The sequence below is a fragment of the Phaenicophaeus curvirostris genome, unplaced genomic scaffold (assembly GCF_032191515.1).
Source record: "Phaenicophaeus curvirostris isolate KB17595 unplaced genomic scaffold, BPBGC_Pcur_1.0 scaffold_73, whole genome shotgun sequence".
NCBI classification, from domain to species: Eukaryota; Metazoa; Chordata; class Aves; order Cuculiformes; family Cuculidae; genus Phaenicophaeus; species Phaenicophaeus curvirostris.
The window spans coordinates 44,614-62,675 of NW_027206695.1; the positions used below are offsets into that span (position 1 = coordinate 44,614).

At 60.5% G+C, this 18,062-nt stretch overlaps 1 protein-coding gene across 1 annotated transcript; it reads left to right on the top strand.

Moving 5' to 3' along the window:
- The first annotated feature begins 103 nt into the window (after positions 1-103).
- On the top strand, positions 104-17,049 carry PPP1R10 (protein phosphatase 1 regulatory subunit 10). Its single transcript, XM_069882020.1, is given in 21 exon segments — positions 104-142; positions 612-1,194; positions 4,964-5,082; positions 5,193-5,279; positions 5,374-5,509; positions 6,590-6,641; positions 6,730-6,807; positions 6,899-7,069; positions 7,177-7,279; positions 9,643-9,752; positions 9,858-9,958; positions 10,040-10,187; positions 10,282-10,437; positions 10,519-10,765; positions 12,353-12,428; positions 12,545-12,742; positions 14,012-14,123; positions 15,130-15,225; positions 16,264-16,280; positions 16,282-16,430; positions 16,463-17,049. Coding segments are annotated over 19 exon segments (2,700 nt in total). The 5' UTR covers positions 104-142; positions 612-1,194; positions 4,964-4,975; the 3' UTR covers positions 17,019-17,049.
- Positions 17,050-18,062: the final 1,013 nt, after the last annotated feature.

Genomic DNA, 18,062 nt, shown 5'->3' on the forward strand with positions numbered 1-18,062 from the left:
AGCGGGCGGCGACCGCGCATGCGCAGGGAGGCCCGGGGTGGGGGGGGGCAGCCACGCAAAGTGACGCACGAGGGAGGGGGGCGGGCCCGGGTATAAAAGACGGCGGCGCGAGCCACAGGCGCCATTCTCAGGGCTGGTGGAGGTGAGTAGAGGCCGGCGGCTCCGGCGTGGGGCTGGGTGGGGGGGGTTGGGCTCCCGAAAAAACCTTTTTCTCCACAAAAACCCCCTTTTTTCCACAAGAAAAACCATTTTCTCCCTCTTTTAACCCTTTGAGAGGGGTTTAGTAGCTCTAAGCCCTCTCTTTTACCCTCCCCGCTGCCGGGGGGGGCCGCGCCCTGCCCTTTCTCCTCAGCGTTGAGGAGAAAACACCCCCCCACCCCCCCGCCAGAAGATTTATTGGCTTTTTATCCTCCCCCTCCCCCTTTAAAACCTCAAATCTCACCGGGGATCACGATTGTTAATCATTTCGTGTCTTTTCTTCTTTGCTTCTGATTTTTTTTTATTCCATTATTTTAATTTATTTATTGTGCCCCCCCCTCCCACCCCGAACCCTCTTTTATTTTATTTTATTTTTGTTCTTTTTTTTTTTTTATTCCTTTTCCCCGCTCCAGGTTTGTGGTCGCTCTTTTCGAGAGAGACGCCGTCGCCTTGGCCACGAGAAAATAACAAAGCAAACAAAACAAAACAATACAAAAACAATACAAAACAAAAAACAATACAAAAATATACAAAAAAAAAAAAAAGAGGGGGAAGGAGACGTTTTCTTCCCCCCCTTTCCCGGTGCCGTGGAAGAGCCGCCAGCGCAGCCTCCGTCCTTTGGACCGTCCTTGCGAAGCCGTTCCAAACTCGAAGGAAACTGCCACTCTCAAAACATATTCTCCCTCTTCTTTTCCCCCCAGAAAACAAAGGCAAAAATCCCTTTTTTTAAAAAAAACAAGCAACTTTTTTTTTTATTCTTTTTTTTCCATCCTTTAGCTCGACAAAAAACACCCTTTTAGGGCAAAAAAAACCAAGCCAACAGAGCCCCTTTAAAAAAAAAAACAAGCCATCAAGCTGCAAAACAAACAAAAAAAAAAGTTGCTGCCTTTTTTTTAAAGCCATGACCAAAAACAAAGCAATTTTTTCGCTCTGACACCACCACCAATGCCAAAATCCAAACCTTGAAGCGCTGTCGGCGAGAAAAATTATTGGATAGTAAGTGTTGAATTTTCAACCAGCTGAATTCCCCTCAAAAAAACAAACCCAACCCCCCCAAAAAAACCCCTTTATTTGTACTCAAAAGAGCAAAAAATGGGAGGAAGAGCCCCGAGTGTGCTTGAGGAGGACGTAGGCTTTGCTGCAAGGTGGTTAAACCGTCGCATTGGGGGGTATTTTGTTCCAAAAAAAGGCGTGGGAGCCGGTGGGCTCGTGAGCTCCCATGCAAAACCCAGAAGGGACCCACAAACAGATCAACAAAATACCCAAAATCGCTTGGTTTTTCGCGGGGAGGGGGGAAGATGGAAAATTTGGGGGTGAGGGCTGGTTTGAGGGGGGTTGTTTGGGGGGGGAGAGAAACCCGAGCGAGCAATCTGTACATAAAGATTGCGGGGCGGCTCTCGAGAAGCAGTGGATCCGGGGCGGTTCGGGGCGATTCGATGTTCAAACAATGATTTATTTTATATTTTTATTTTTTAGGTTTTAGGTGCCATTTTAGGATTGTTTTGCGCAGAGGAAATGCTGGGGAGGGTTGGGGAGTGGGGGGGGGGGGGGGCCTGAAAGGTGGTGGGGTGGGTTAGCAATAAAGCCTGCGAGGCAGGCTTGGCTTTACTCAAAAACCTGCTTTTTTCAAGCAGAAAAAACAGGGTTGGCTTGAAAAGAAACCCCAATTTCCCCCCCCAACCCCTCAAAAAAATAAACCGGACGCGAGAGCTCCGGAGGCCAAGATGGCGCAGCCGCTTGCTGGCGCTTTGTCTTCTATTTTTACGCCTTTAAAACTCATTTTTCTCTCTTCTTTCCCCCCCCAACCCAATTTTTTATGTTTTTTATTTCATTGCAGGTTGGGGAGGGGGGGGCGCAGCCCCTTTTGTGTTTTGTGAGGTTGAAATTTGAGGGGGGGTGTGTGGAATCTTGAATCCCGTCGGATTTAATCGATGTTAATTGGCGTCGAGGTTGCGTGGTGGTGGTGGCGGGGGGGGGTTGTTTGATTTCTCTTTTATGTGTGACCCCCCCCCAATATCATAAAAAAACCCCATTTTGGTTGATTTTTTTTGTTGGCTTCTAAGATGGCGCCGGGGCCTCGCGCCGCAGGCTGATGCAACCGGCAAACCCCTCCCACCGCGCCTCGCTGGGGTCCCCCCCGAACCCCCCGTCCTCATCCCCACGACCCCCCCGAACCCCGCTTTAACCCCCCCCCAAATTGCCTTTCATCCGCAGGCTCCCGCTGCCGGAGAGCGACCCCGCCGCTTCCTTTGGTTCTACCACAAAAATCCCCTTTTTCTCCTCAAAACCCCCACGATTCGCTTGAATTTTGAATTTTGATTAATTTTTCCCCCTTTTCTTTCCCTTTTTCTCTTTTTATTATTTTTTTTCGGGGGGGGGGGGTTTGGTTTGGGCTTAAAAACTCAACATCCGCAAGGAATTTAATCTTGAATTTATCGTGACAGGGCAATGCTATCACTGGGCTTCCCCCCCCCAAAAATCCTCAGCTTTTTGGAGGGGGCACACCCCAAACGCTCGCTATTTAATTTTTTTTTTTACCGATTCACCCTGAATTTGCCCCGTTTTGGCAGTGCGGAGGTGCAGGCTTAGGAAGCGAAGGGAACTTGCTTTTACCTCAGCAAAAGGGAGGGGAACAGCCGCAACCCGCCCGGTAAGCAACAAAACCTTTCTGGTCTTAATTACATTTCACAACCTTCATTTCGATCGGCTTTTTTAATTACCAAAAACCCCCAAAAAACCAAAAAAAACTCCCTTTTTTTTTTTTTTTCTGTTCCCATCCATCTTCCCGGTGCATGCGGAGGCTGCGCTGGGTGGGGAGCCGGGTTATTTTTATCCCCCCCCCACAAGCCTTGTCCTCGCTCCGGCCAACCACTCCACATCCAAATCCGAAGGATTTTGGTTAAAAGCGAAGGAATTCAATCAAAATGATGAATTAGCCATACAATGATTCGGTTTTTAATGAATCCCCCCCCCCCCAATTAAGCCCTTTTGCTTCCCAGCGCTGTGCCCAGTGGTAGCATTTCCCCTTTTTGGGGGGGACACGAGGTGGAGCCCCCCCCTCGGCTGCGGTTTCGGGGTCAGTGACACCCCCCCCTTTGCTGAAAATGGGATTCTCTCCCTAAAAAAGCTGGTTTTGAGGGGGGGGGAATGAGCAAAACTGGTGTCCGAAGGTGTTGGGGGGGGGTCAGGCCTTGCTGGGCCATCGCTGGCAAGGCCGGGCAAGGCTGGGGTGACCCCCCCCTCAAAATTGGGGGTGAGATTTGCTCCCCAGCCCCTCCCAGGTGGTGATTTACCCCCCGGGGGGCTTTATGGCCCCCCCGACACCCCTTTAATCACCCCCCCGTGTGGTATTTGAGCGGCATCACCCCCGCCGTGGGGCTCTTGGGTCGGTGTTTGCTTCTCCGTGAGCCCGGAAAGGGAGGGGAGACCCCAAAAAAGGGGGGGGGACCCTCAAATTTGGGGTGGGGCAGGAGCCCCCCCCCCCCCCTTTCATAGCCAGGTCAGGGTCCCCCCCCAGTGTCCCCCATCAGCCACCAGGCTCATTGCACGGGGGGGTCAAAGGTGACAGGGGACTTTGTGCTTCAGAAAAGGCAGTTGGGGGGTAAAATATTGCCCCCCCTGCTTTTAATTGTGGGTTTTTTTTGGGGAGGGGGGTATTTTTTGGAGGGCTCATGCTGGAATTAACTTGCTCTTGTGTCGTTTCAGAGGGGCGGCTGCTGCCTGGCTCGCTGAACCCCCCCCTCCCCCCAAAAAATACCCCCCCCCCCCGAAAACGGGAGGGGGGGAGGTTGCAGCCTGTATCCTTTACTCGACCTTGAAGGGGGAACTTAACGAAGTCTTGGCTCGTTAAATCTTCACCGTGAGGAGAAAATGGGGGCGGAGTGCTGCCCCCCCCTCAAAAAAAATTGGGTGTTTTAGGGTGGTTTTTCACCCTTCTTCCCCAGAACGGGGTCATTTCAGGGCTGGTTTTATCCCCCACAAAGAAAAAGCAGCTCAGCTTCTCGAAGCCGCCTTCGTTAGCAAAACTGGGGCGTAATTAAGGAGGAGAAGCTTCTAATTAGTAGTAACTAAGAAGCTGATTGACGTCAGGAGGATGAAATCCTCCTTGGCCGGTCAGGCTGGATCAGGGTCAAGGACCTGATGGGTGTCAGGTCGTTAGTGGGCGGTGCCTTTAATTATTAGTCAGCTAATTAATAAGCAATGGTGATTAATTCATGGCTTTAATTGCAGCGTGTACTGGGGTGAGGGGGTTGACACCCCTGAGTCTTGCGCCGTCACCACTGTCCCCCTTGTCCTTGCTCCGCCGGCCTCGCGTTCCTCGTCTCGTTAAGCGCTGACTGGTTAATTAACCCGTGAGGTAGAATTGTGTGTGGTGAAATATGGGGGTGCCGGCCCCCCCACCCCCCCGACCCTCATGCTGCGTCTCCGATGTCACCCAAATCCCTCTCCTTGTCTCCCTAAACACGAGCTGCTTTGTCACCTCGGCTCGGGGAGGGGGGTGACCCCCCCGCTAGTGCCCCTTGGGGGTCCCTGGACCCCCCGTCATGGTGACAGCTGCGTTTTTGGGGTGGTTTCTCCCATTTTGGGGGTCGCAAACGCTCGTGGGGCTGGGTTTGGCGCCGTCGGCCTTCGGAAAGGGCTGGGAATTGGGGGCTGGTGGGGACACGGGGGGATTTGGGGGGGGTGGCAGGGGGATTTGAGGGGGCACAGGGTGTGGTTCTCACAGTCCTAACCCCCCCCTTCTCCTTTTTCCCCCCCCTCCAAGGGCTTTTCTGCCATGGGCTCCGGCCCCATTGACCCCAAGGAGCTCCTGAAGGGCCTGGATTGCTTCCTGGGCCGCGATGGCGAGGTCAAGAACATGGACAGCATCTCCAAAATCTTCAAGTGAGTCCCCAACACGTCCCCTGTGTCACATATTCCACCCCCCTTGCCCTCTCCCGAGCCACCGTGGTGGTCTGGGGGGCGGCTCTGATGCCTCGTTTCTCGTTAACCAGCTTAATGAAAGACTCGCAGAAGCTCGTGAGCCGCTGCATCTACCTGAACATCCTCCTGCAGACGCGGGCGCACGACATCCTGGCCAAGTACGAGCGGGGCGCGCGAGGAAAAGAAAATCCCCCCCCTCCTTCCCCGGGCCTGGCCGCATCCTGATGGCTTTTCCCTCTCTTCTCCCCTCAGATTTATCCGGATCGGAGGCTACAAGCTGCTCAACACCTGGCTCACTGCTTCCAAAGCCTCCAACAACGTCCCCTTCCTGCAGCAGATCCTCCTCACCCTGCAGCACTTGCCCCTCACTGTCGACCACCTCAAACAGGTCGGGGTGGCCTCCCTGTCCCCCCTCGACTGCGCCTTTTGGGTCCCCAGGGGCTCTTGTGTTCGCCTAGATGGGGTTTTGGGCCCCCCCAAGGCCGCTTTTGGATCCTCAGGCTGCTTTTTGAGGCCCTTTGGGTGATTTTTCTCTTCCACCAAGTGGTTTTCGTGTCTTTGAAGTGGCTTTTGTGTCCCTCGAGGGGTTTTTGATCCCCTGAGGGAGCTTTTGGGTCTCCCTGAGGTGGCTTTTGTGTCCCCAGAGGGGCTTTTGGCTCCCCCTGGGTGATTTTTATGTCCTCAGGAGTGGCTTTTGTGTCCCCAACTTGGCTTTTGCCACTTGGTGGCTTTTTGTCTCCGCACCCAGATTGTCTTTGAGTCCCTTTGAGTGATTTTTGTACCTTTCCGCGTGGCGTTTGTGCCCCACAAGATGGCTTTTGGGTCACGTGGGAGCCTTCTCTGTCTGCGCGAGGTGGCTTTTGTGTCCTCGAGGGGGCTTGTGGGTCACTTGGAGCAGCTTTGGCTTCCCTTGGGTGATTTTTGTGTCCTCCCAGCGTGGCTTTTGGGTTTCCAGCAGGGCTGTTGTGTCCCCGAAGGCGGCTTTTGAGTCCCTGGGCCGGCTCGAGTCCCTCCCGAGTAGCTTTTGGGTCCCCTCGGGTGTTTCTTGTGTCCTCCTGGGTGGTTTTTGGATCGTGTGGGGGCCTTTTGTCGCCATGAAGCGGCTTTCGGGTCCTCGTGAGTGGCTTTAAGTCATCTTTGTGTCCTCCCAGGGTGGCTTTTGTCTCCCTGGGATGGTTTTTATGTCCCCTAAGGTGACTCTTGGGTCACCTTGGGTGCTTTCGTCTCCTGGCGGGGCTTTTTATGTCCCCCAGAGTGGCTTTTTAGTCCCTCGTGGGTGGCTTGTGTCCCCACCAGGGTGGCTTCCTCGGTGTTTTTGCGTCCCCAGACTGACTTTTGGGTCCTCTTGGATGACACTCGTGTCCCCCACGATGGCTTTTGGGCCACCCAGGTGGATTTTATGTCCCCTCAAATACCTTTTGGCCTGTCCCCACATCACCCTCACCCGCCTCATCTCTCCCTTTTCCAGAACAACACAGCCAAGCTGGTGAAACAGCTCAGCAAATCGAGCGACGATGAAGGTGAGCACCCCAAAAAAAACCCCTCAGCCCCCCAAAACCCCGCGAAAAAACCTCTCAGCCCCCTTCTTTAACCCCTTCTCTCCCACAGAGCTGCGCCGCCTCGCCTCCATCCTCGTTAGCGACTGGATGGGTGTCATCCGCTCCCAGAGCAGCGCCCAGCCCGCCGGTGAGCCCCCCGCCGCGCCTCTTCTTCTCCCCCACCTCCATCCTCCAGCACCATCTCACCCTCTTCCCTTTTCTTTTTTATCCCCCTGCAGAACGGGACAAAAAGAAACGGAAAGAGGAAAACAAAAGCAAAACCGTCGTCCAAGAGAAACCCCAAGAAGCCAAAGCTGAGGCGAAAACCGAGGAGGTGCCGGAGAAAAAGAGGGAGAAACCCAAATCTCTGCGCACCACCGCGCCCAGCCACGCCAAATTCCGCTCCACTGGTAAGTCCCCCGCGGGGTTTGGGGGGTTTGGGGGAAATCGAGGGGCGCAGTCGCTCCTGGGATGCTGCGAGGGGACAGGCCGACAGCGATTTCCCCCCTCGCAACAGGGCTGGAGATGGAGACGCCTTCGTTAGCGCCCGTGAAGAAAATGAACTCTGCCGCGGGCGCCGATAAATACAGCCTGAAACCGATGCCCATCAAGAGGCAAAAGTGAGTTGGGGGAGGAGATGGGGGGCCTTGAGCTGCTCTTGAGGGGCTTGGAGACTCTTTCGGGGGGCTGGAGGTGGCTTTTGAGGGGCTGGGGGCAGCTTGTTTAGGGCCTTGGAGGCGATTTTGAGGGCTTGACCGCGCTCCTGGGTCATTGAAGCCGCTTTGGGGGGTCTTGGAGCCAATTTTGGGGGCTTGAACACACTCTTGGGCCCTTGGAGCCACTTTTGGGGAGCTGGAGGGAGCTTTGGGGGGCTTCAGAGCAGCTCTTGGGGGCCTTAGAGGTGCCTTTTGGGGGCCTTAGAGGTGTTTTAGGGGATTTGGGGGCTGCTTTTATGGATTTTGGGGTGGCTTTGAGGCATCTTGGAGCCAATTTGGGGGGCTTGACTGCACTCCTGGGTCATTGAAGCCACTTTGGGGGGTCTTGGAGCCAATTTTGGGGGCTTGAACCCACTCTGGGGTCCTTGGAGCCGCTTTTGGGGAGCTGGAGGGAGCTTTGGGGGGCTTCAGAGCAGCTCTTATGGGTCCGGAGGTGCCTTTTGGGGGCCTTAGAGCTGTTTTGTGGGTTTGGGGGCTGCTTTTGTGTGTCTTGGGGTGGCTTTGAGGCATCTTGGAGCCAATTTGGGGGGCTTGACCGCACTCTTGGGTCATTGAAGCCACTTTGGGGGATCTTGGAGCCAATTTTGGGGGCTTTACTGCACTCCTGGGTCATTGAAGCCGGTTTGGGGGGGTCTTGGAGCCAATTTTGGGGGCTTGAACACACTCTCGGGCCCTTGGAGCCACTTTTGGGGAGCTGGAGGGAGCTTTGAGGGGCTTCAGAGCAGCTCTTAGGGGTCCAGAGGTGCCTTTTGGGGGCCTTAGAGCTGTTTTGTGGGTTTGGGGGCTGCTTTTGTGTATCTCGGGGTGGCTTTGAGGCATCTCGGAGCCAATTTTGGGGGCTTGACCACACTCCTGGGTCATTGAAGCTGCTTTGGGGGGTCTTGGAGCCAATTTTGGGGGCTTGACCGCACTCCTGGGTCATTGAAGCCGCTTTGGGGGGTCTTAGAGCCAATTTTGGGGGCTTGACCACACTCTGGGGTCCTTGGAGCCACTTTTGGGGCGCTGGAGGGAGCTTTGGGGCGCTTCAGAGCAGCTCTTAGGGGTCTAGAGGTGCCTTTTGGGGGCCTGCGAGCTGTTTTGTGGGATTTGGGGGCCACTTTTGTTCTTTGGGGGCTGCCTTTCTGGATCTTGAGGTGGCTTTGAGGCATCTTGGAGCCAATCTGGGGGGCTTGACCACACTCTTGGGTCATTGAAGCCGCTTTGGGTGATCTTGGAGCCAATTCTGGGGGCTTGACCACACTCTGGGGTCCTTGGAGCCGCTTTTGGGGAGCTGGAAGGAGCTTTGCGGGGCTTCAGAGCAGCTCTTAGGGGTCCAGAGGTGCCTTTTGGGGGCTTGACCACGCTCTCGGGTCCTTGGAGCCACTTTTGGGGTGCTGGAGGGAGCTTTGAGGGGCTTCGGAGCAGCTCTTAGGGGTCCAGAGGTGCCTTTTGGGGGCTTGACCACACTCTCGGGTCCTTGGAGCCACTTTTGGGGCGCTGGAGGGAGCTTTGGGGCGCTTCAGAGCAGCTCTTAGGGGTCCAGAGGTGCCTTTTGGGGGCTTGACCACGCTCTCGGGTCCTTGGAGCCACTTTTGGGGTGCTGGAGGGAGCTTTGAGGGGCTTCGGAGCAGCTCTTAGGGGTCCAGAGGTGCCTTTTGGGGGCTTGACCACACTCTCGGGTCCTTGGAGCCACTTTTGGGGCGCTGGAGGGAGCTTTGGGGCGCTTCAGAGCAGCTCTTAGGGGTCCAGAGGTGCCTTTTGGGGGCTTGAACCCATTCTCGGGTCCTTGGAGCCACTTTTGGGGCGCTGGAGGGAGCTTTGAGGGGCTTCAGAGCAGCTCTTAGGGGTCTAGAGGTGCCTTTTGGGGGCCTTAGAGCTGTTTTGTGGGATTTGGGGGCCGCTTTTGTTCTTTGGGGGCTGCCTTTGTGGATCTTGAGGTGGCTTTGAGGCATCTTGGAGCCAATTTGGGGGGCTTGACCACACTCTTGGGTCATTGAAGCCACTTTGGGGGGTCTTGGAGCTAATTTTGGGGGCTTGAACCCACTCTGGGGTCCTTGGAGCCGCTTTTGGGGAGCTGGAGGGAGCTTTGGGGGGCTTCAGAGCAGCTCTTAGGGGTCCGGAGGTGCCTTTTGGGGGTTTGGGGGCCCCTTTTCTGGATCTCCAGGTGGCTTTGAGGCATCTCGGAGCCGTTTTGGGGGTCTGGGGGCTGCTTTTGTGGAACTCCGAGCCCCGTTTTGGGGGTGTGGGGTCTGGTTTCGGGGTCCCTCTGACGTGTTCGTGCTCCGCAGCGTCTCGGCGCTGTCCGGGGAGGCTCCTCCGGCCGAGAAGAAATACAAACCGCTCAACACGGCGCCCAACGCCGCCAAGGAGATCAAAGTGAAGATCATCCCCCCGCAGCGTGAGTCGGGCCGTGAGGGGCCTTGGGGACGATTTGGGTGGGTTTGGAGGCCGCGTTGGGGTCGATCTTGGGGGGGTTTTGGTGACGCCTCCCCCGTTCCCGCAGCCATGGAAGGCCTCGGCTTCCTGGACGCCCTCAACTCCGCTCCCATCCCCGGCATCAAGATCAAGAAGAAGAAGAAGGTGCTGTCCCCGACGGCCACCAAGGTGAGGGAGGCGCCTCTCGGGGCGGCGGGGGCCCCACCTCGGGCCTCCGGCGGCCTCCAACAGCCTCTCCTCGCCCTCCAGCCCAGCCCTTTCGAGGAGAAAGCGCCCCCCGAAGCCGCTTCGGCCAAGCCGTCCTCCCCGGAGCCCAGCGCGGCCGCCGAGCCCATGGAGACGGAGCGTCCCGGCACGCCGGTGCCGGCCGTGGAGGTGCCGGAGCCGATGGAGAGCTGTGAGTTTGGGGCGAGGACGAAGAGGGAGGGGGGGAAAACCACGGCGGGGAGGGGGGTTACGGTGGGAGCTGAGCCCTCCGCTTCCTCCCGCAGGCTCCGCCGAGGGCAGCGGGGACTCCAAAACCCCGGAAAACCTATCGGAGAGCGGGCAGCTCACCAAGAAAGGCCGGAAGAAGAAGACGGTGAGCTGGCCCGAAGAGGGGAAGCTGCGCGAGTACTTCTACTTCGAGCTGGATGAGACGGAACGAGGTGAGCCCCTCGCTCCCTTTTCCCCCCGCTCCGTGCCGCCTTCCCGGGATCCGGGGCTGACGCCGCTGCTTCTCCCGGCAGTGAACGTCAACAAGATCAAGGATTTCGGCGAAGCGGCCAAGCGGGAGATGCTGAAGGACCGGGAGGCGTTCGAGACGGCCCGGCGCCTCAGCCACGACGCCATGGAGGAGAAGGTGCCCTGGGTTTATCCCAAGCTCCTGGAGCTCCCCGCGCCCCTCGTGGTGCCGGGCAGCGGCAGCCGCGAGCGCTTCACCCAGGCCGAGCGCGAGAAGGGGATCCTGCAGGAGATCTTCTTGTCCAAGGAGAGGTGAGCGGATCCCGCGGGATTCCCCACCCCGGGGAGAGGGCGATCTCAGTGCTGGATTTGGGAGTCGTAGAGCACCCCCCCCTTGCCTTGCAAGGAGAGGCAGATCCCTCCCGCTTCAGATCCCACTGGGGAGATCCCTTGGAGCAGGGATTGGGGTCCTTAGGGATCCCTTGGATCAGGATGGGAGCTCCTAATGATCTCTTGGGGACCCCTTGGATCAGGGATTGGGGTCCCTTGCATCAGGATTGGGGCCCCTTGGGATCCCTTGGATCAGGGTGGGAGTTCCTAGGGATCCCTTGGGATCCCTTGGATCAGGGATTGGGGTCCCTAGTGATCCCTTGGATCAGGGATTGGGGTCCCTAGGGATCCCTCGGATCAGGATGGGAGTTCCTAGGGATCCCTTGGGGACCCCTTGGATCAGGGATTGGGGTCCCTAGGGATCCCTTGGATCAAGGTGGGAGTTCCTAGTGATCCCCTGGGATCCCTTGGATCAGGGATTGGGGTCCCTAGGGATCCCTTGGATCAAGGTGGGAGTTCCTAGTGATCCCCTGGGGATCCCTAGGATCAGGGATTGGGGCCCCTTGGGATCCCTTGGATCAGGGATTGGGGTCCCTAGTGATCCGTTGGATCAGGGATTGGGGTCCCTAGGGATCCCTCGGATCAGGATGGGAGTTCCTAGGGATCCCTTGGGGACCCCTTGGATCAGGGATTGGGGTCCCTAGGGATCCCTTGGGGGTCCCTTGGATCAGGGATTGGGGTCCCTTGGATCAGGGATTGGGGTCCCTAGGGATCCCTTGGATCAGGGATTGGGGTCCCTAGTGATCCCTTGGGGGTCCTTTGGATCAGGGATTGGGGTCCCTTGGATCAGAGATTGGGGTCCCTTGGGATCCCTTGGATCAGGGTGGGAGTTCCTAGTGATCCCCAGGGATCCCTTGGATCTGGGGGACACACTGATCCGCTTTCCAAGGATCTACGAGGTTGATCCTCCCCGGTGTGAGGTTCCGCAGGGGTGTCCTGGGTGGGCAGCTGGGATCCCCGAGGATCCAGAGCTTCTGGATCCACTCAGCGGGGTCAGGGGGTTCCCTCGGATCAGGGACAGGTGATCCTCGGGCTGAGGGATGAGTCCGGAGCCCGGATCCTCTGGGATCTTGGGAGGTTGGAAAGGGGGGAGCTGATCCCTGAGGATTTGGAGGAGGAGTTCAGGGATCCCCTGAGATCACTATGGATCCAGAAATAGGGCAGGAGGTTTCCGAAGCCCGGATCTCCTGGGATCTTTGAGAATCCAGAGCTGAGGGGGGGAATTTCGGGAGCCAGCTCCCCCTCGCATCCAGAGTCGAGTGTGTGGAGCGGATCGCTGGGGCCCAAGCCCCCTGGGATCCGTAAGGATCTGGAGGCAGTGGGATCCCTAGGGATCCAGAGAGCACACCCAGGATCCTCAGGGAGTTTTGGGGGGAGCGAATGCTCAGGCTTCGAAGATCTAGAGTTGGCGGAGGTCGCTGCTTGGGCTCCCTAAGGATCCCCTGGAAGAAGGCACCAGATCCTAGGGATCCACTGAGCCCCCCCCTTTTTCTCTTTGCCCCGCAACAGCGTTCCTGACAGCCCCCACGAACCCGATCCAGAATCCTACGAGCCTCTGCCTCCCAAACTGATCCCCTTGGATGAGGTAAGTGCCGTTCCGGGGCCTTCGGAGGCCATCCCGGAGCCTTTTGGGGCCGTTGCGAGCCGCTCTGCCCCCACCAACCCCCCTAAATCACCTCCCCGTGCCCCCCCCCACCCCAGGATTGCTCGTCCGAGGAGGTGCCGTACCCCGATGCGCTGGAGGCCGGAGCCGCCTCTCCCGCGCCCGACGCCGGGGCCGGGGCCAAGCTGCCGCCCGTGCTCGCCAACCTCATGGGCAGCGTCGGGGCCGGCAAGAGCCCGCAGGGCCCCGCGCCCGCCACCCCCATCAACGTCCAGGAGATCCTCACCTCCATCATGGTAACGGACACCCCGCAACGGGGATCTTGCCCCCCCAAACCCCGGAACTGGGGACCCCCACCCCCCCCCCCCCCCCAATCCAGAGAACCCGAAATGGGGACCCTCTACCTCCCCCAGAGACTCTGGGACTAGGGAACCCCCCGACGCCTCCCCCAGACACCCCAGAACTGGAGACCCCCCCCTGCCCAGAGACCCCAAAATATGGGGACCCTCCACCTCCCCCAGAGACCCTGGGAGTCAGGGACCCCAGAACTGGGGAACCCCCCCCCACCTCACCCAAGAGACCCCGGAAATGGGGAACCCTCTCGCCTAGAGACCCCAAAATGGGGACCCTCCACCTCCCCCAGGGACCTTGGGAATGGGGAACCCTCCTCCAGAGACCCCAGAACTGGGGAACCCCCCCCACCTCACCCAAGAGACCCCGAAACGGGGCCCCCCCCTTCCCAGAGACCCTAGAACTGGGGAACCCCTGTTACTCCCAGAGATCCTGGGACTGGGGAACCCCCCCACCTCACCCAGAGACCCCAAAACTGGGGAACCTCCCTACCCAGAGACCCCGAAACGGGGACCCCACCTGCCCAGAGACCCCAGAACTGGGGAACCCTCCCCCAGGGACCCCGAAACGGGAACTTCCCTTCCTAGAGACCCTAGAACTGGGGAACCCCTGTCACTCCCAGAGAACCCAGGACCCCCCCCCCCCCACCTCACCCAAGAGACCCCAAAACCGGGGAACCCCACTGCCCAGGGACCCCAAAACGGGGACCCCTCTGCCTAGAGACCCCAGAACTGGGGAACCCCCCTGCCCAGAGACCCCAAAACGGGGACTCCCCTTCCCAGAGACCCCCAGAACTGGGGAACCCCCCCCACCTCACCCAAGAGACCCCAAAACCGGGGAACCCCCCTGCCCAGAGACCCCAAGAACCGGGAAACACCCCCCAGGGACCTTGGAATGGGGGAGATCCCGACCTAGAGACCCCAGAACTGGGGACCCCCCACTTCCTGCCTCCCCCAGAGACCCTGGAATGGGGGAACCCCCCCAGAGACCCCAGAACCGGGGACCCCCCCCTTCCTGCCTCCCCCAGAGACCCTGGAATGGGGGAACCCCCCACCAGAGACCCCAGAATCGGGAAGACACGACACCCCCCCCCCGTTCCAACCTCCCAACGCGACTGGAACTGGGGACCCTCCACCCGGGGAGCCCAGACCCTTCCCCCATGGGGTCCCCCCCTGTCCCCGGTGTCCCCCCCTGACCGCTGTCGCTGTCCCCAGGGCGGGCCCAGCCCCCACAAGGCCGAGGAGCTGCTCAAACAACCCGATTATTCGGATAAAATCAAGCACCTGCTGGGGAACCTGCAGGCGCAGCCCCCGGGGCCCAGCGGAGGTGAGCAGGGGACCCCGGGGGGGGATACCGGGGGGGCTTGGGGACCGTGTCCCCTGCCCCGTGGGGACGTGGAGGCGCTCAGGGCGTGGGGACAGAGCGGTGACACCATCCTTAGCACGAGTGTCCTGGTCGTGGCTCGGGGACAGCTCAGGGGGACGCTTGGGGACAACGGTGCGGAGCTCTGGGTGCTCACAGCATGGAGGGGACACGCGGGGACACTGTCCCCTGCCCCATGGCACCCAGGGGGGGCAGCTCCCGGCTTGGGGACGGGTCAGGGGACACGGGGACGCTGGCCTGTGGCCTCGCAGGGACGGGGTGGGGGTGTTTGGGGCTTGGGGACACCCTGGGGACAGTGTCGCCTGCCCTAGCAGGGACCGTCCCTTGTCCCACGGGGACCTGGGACACGATTGGGGACACTGGGGACACCGTCCCTTGTCCCACAGGGACACGATCAGGGGACACTGTCCCTTGTCCCACGGGGACACGATCAGGGGACACTGGGGACACGGTCCCTTGTCCCACGGGGACACGATCAGGGGACACTGTCCCTTATCCCACGGGGACACGATCAGGCTGGTGACACTGTCCTTGTCCCACAGGGACAGGATTAGGGGACGTGGGTGACACTGTCCCTTGTCCCACAGGGACACGATCAGGGGACACTGGGGACACTGTCCCTTGTCCCACAGGGACACAATCAGGGGACATGGGTGACACTGTCCCTTGTCCCACAGGGACACGATCATGCTAGTGACACGGTCCCTTGTCCCACGGGGACACGATCAGGGGCCGTGGGTGACACCACCCCGTGTCCCCAACTCCTTGTGTCCCTTTAGAAGAGGGGACACGGGGGACATGCAGTGGGGGGAGCAGTGGGGTTTGGGGACACTTGGGGACCCCCAGGGTGGGGGAGGGGGGGCTGTGGGTCCCTTTGAGCTGGGGCCAGGGTGGGGACGCAGTGTCCCCTGTTGTCCCCTCTTTGGTGACCCCCCCCGTCTCCCCCCAGTGCCCCACGGCCTGCTGGGCCCCGGCCCCATGGCCAACGGCTTCCCGCCCGGCCCCAAGGGCATCCAGCACTTCCCCCCGGGGGGGCCCATGCCTGGTGAGTGACACGGGGACAGCGAGGGGGGGGGACACGGGGACAAGGAGAGAGATGGGGACAAAGAGACATGGGGGGACATGGGGACAGAGTGATGGGGGGTCACAGGGGCAAAGAGATGGGGGCAAAGAGACATGGGGGGTCATGGGGCAAAGAGAGAGATGGGGGGGACACGGGGACAGAGAGAGAGATGGGGGGACACGGGGACAGAGAGAGAGATGGGGGGACACGGGGACAAAGAGAGAGATGGGGACAAAGAGACATGGGGGGTCACGGGGACAAAGAGAGATGGGGGGACAGAGAGAGAGATGGGGGGACAGAGAGAGAGAGATGGGGGGACACGGGGACACAGAGAGAGATGGGGGGACACGGGGACAGAGAGAGATGGGGGGACACGAGGACACAGAGAGAGATGGGGGGACATGGGGACAAAGAGAGAGATGGGGGGTCACGGGGCAAAGAGAGGGATGGGGGGACACGGGGACAGAGAGAGAGATGGGGACAAAGAGACATGGGGGGTCACGGGGACACAGAGAGAGATGGGGGGACACGGGGACAAAGAGAGATGGGGGGACACGGGGACAAAGAGACAGAGATGGGGGGACAGAGAGAGAGAGATGGGGGGACACGGGGACAAAATGAGAGTGGGGGGGGTCATGGGGACAGAGAGAGAGATGGGGGGACATGGGGACAGAGAGAGAGATGGGGGGTCACGGGGACAAAGAGAGATGGGGGGGTCACAGGGCAAAGAGAGAGATGGGGACAAAGAGACATGGGGGGGACACTGGGACAAAGAGGGAGGGTCACGGGGACAGAGAGAGATGGGGGGGACATGGGGACAAAATGAGAGTTGGGGGGGGTCATGGGGCAAAGAGAGAGATGGGGGGACAGGGACAAAGAGTTGGGGGGGCCACAGGGCCAAAGAGCAGGCCCTGGGGGCGAAGGGGGCGTGAGGACAAGGGGGGGCTGGAGGGCTGGGGTCAAACTGGGGGGGTCGCAGTCGCTCACGCTCTCTCTGTTCCCCCCCCCCCCTCCCTCCAGGACCCCACGGTGGCGGCGGCGGCGGGGGGGGGCCCCGGGCTCCCTCCAGGCCCGGGGATGCCGGGGGGCCCTCGGCTGATGGGGCCGCCCCCCCCGCAGCGCGGAGGCAACGACTTCTGGGATGCGCCGGACGGGGGTGGGGGGGGTTCCCTGCGAGGGGGGGGGCCCCCACGGCGGCGGCGGGGGGATGCGAGGTGGGGGGGGGGGGCCCCTTTCACCGCCCCCGCGGCCGGAGCGGCGCCGAACCCCCTTACCGGTGCCGGGGCGGGGGCCGTAACGGGGGCCCCCCGAACGGCGGCGCGAGGGGGGGGCCCCCCGCTAGCCACGGCGAGCACGGCAGAGGCCACCCCGGCGAGCACCCCCGCAGCCACGGAGGAGGAGGAGGTAAATGTGGGGGGGGGGGGCGGCGGGGGCTGCGGGGCTTGGGCTTGGGGGGGCCCCGGCCCCGGCTGGGAAGGGCCCGTGGGCGCCCCCTCCCCGCCCCCGCCCCCCCCCGCCCTTCCTGCCCCGCTGGCGGGGGGGCGGGGAGCCCCCCCCGCACCCCCTGCCCCCCCTCGAGCCCCCCGGGCCCTGGGGACGGGGACCCGACTGGCGGCGGCCCCCCATGGGGCTGTGAGGGGGTTGGGGGGGGCACACAGGGGAGACCCCCCCCCCACTTCATCCCTCCCTCCTCCTCCTCCAGGGGCGGCTGGAGCGCAAGGACCCCCCCCCCCTTGGCTGCGGGACGGCCCGGGGCAGGGGTTAAATACGGCTGAGGGGGGCAAATCTGGCTCTTGAGGGGTTAAACATGGCTGGGGGGGGGCAAATCCGGCTCTTGAGGGGTTAAACCCGGCTGGGGGGGGGGCAAATCTGGCTCTTGAGGGGTTAAACCCGGCTTGGGGGGGGCAAATCTGGCTCTTAAGGGGTTAAACCTGGCTGGGGGGGGGCTCTATGGGGTGGGGGTGCCCCTGACTCTTACCCCCCCCCCCCCCCCAGGCCCCTGCTGCCTCTATGGCTTCTGTGAGGCCTCAGGCACAAATACCCCCCCTCAGGGGTGCAAATACCCCCCCCAGGGGCAGAATTACCCCCCCCGGGTGCAAATACCCCCCCCCCCAGGACACAAATACCCCCCTCAGGGGTGCAAATCCTCCTGTCATGGGTAGAGTTACCCCCTCAGGGGTGTAAATAGCCCCCCCCAGGGGCAGTATTACCCCCCCCGGACTGCAAATAGGCCTCTCAGGGGCAGAATTACCCCCCCGGGGCTGCAAATACCCCCCCCATGGAGCAGTTTTACCCTCCCCAGGCCTGCAATTGCCCCCCCACTAGCCATCAATGACCCCCCAGGGCTGTAATTGCCCCCCCACTAGCCACAACGAGCCCCCCCAGGGCTGTAATTGCCCCCCCACTAGCCACCAATGACCCCCCAGGGCTGCAATTGCCCCCCCCCTGCGGGCCAGAAATAGCCCCCCTCAGCAAAATATTTGGGGGGGGGGGTGTAAGACCCCCTAAATATTTGCCCCCCCCCCCCCCAAGGCTGCAACAACACGGTTCTGGGTCAAAAAATGCCCCTGGGGGGGGCAGATCTGCTCCCCCAATTACCCCCCCCACTCATTAATTACCCCCCTGCACTAATTCTACCCCCCTTGTGCCGCTCGCCGCTGCCTGGGGGGGGGGTTAAAGGGGGGGGGGGGGGGAGGGGAGGGGAGGGGGAAGGGGCTGTGCCGGATGCTGTTTTCTGTGAAAACTCGGCTGGGGGGGGGGGGCCCCCGCGCCCGCCCCTCCCCCCCTTTTGTATATTTTGTACATTATTAATAAATGGT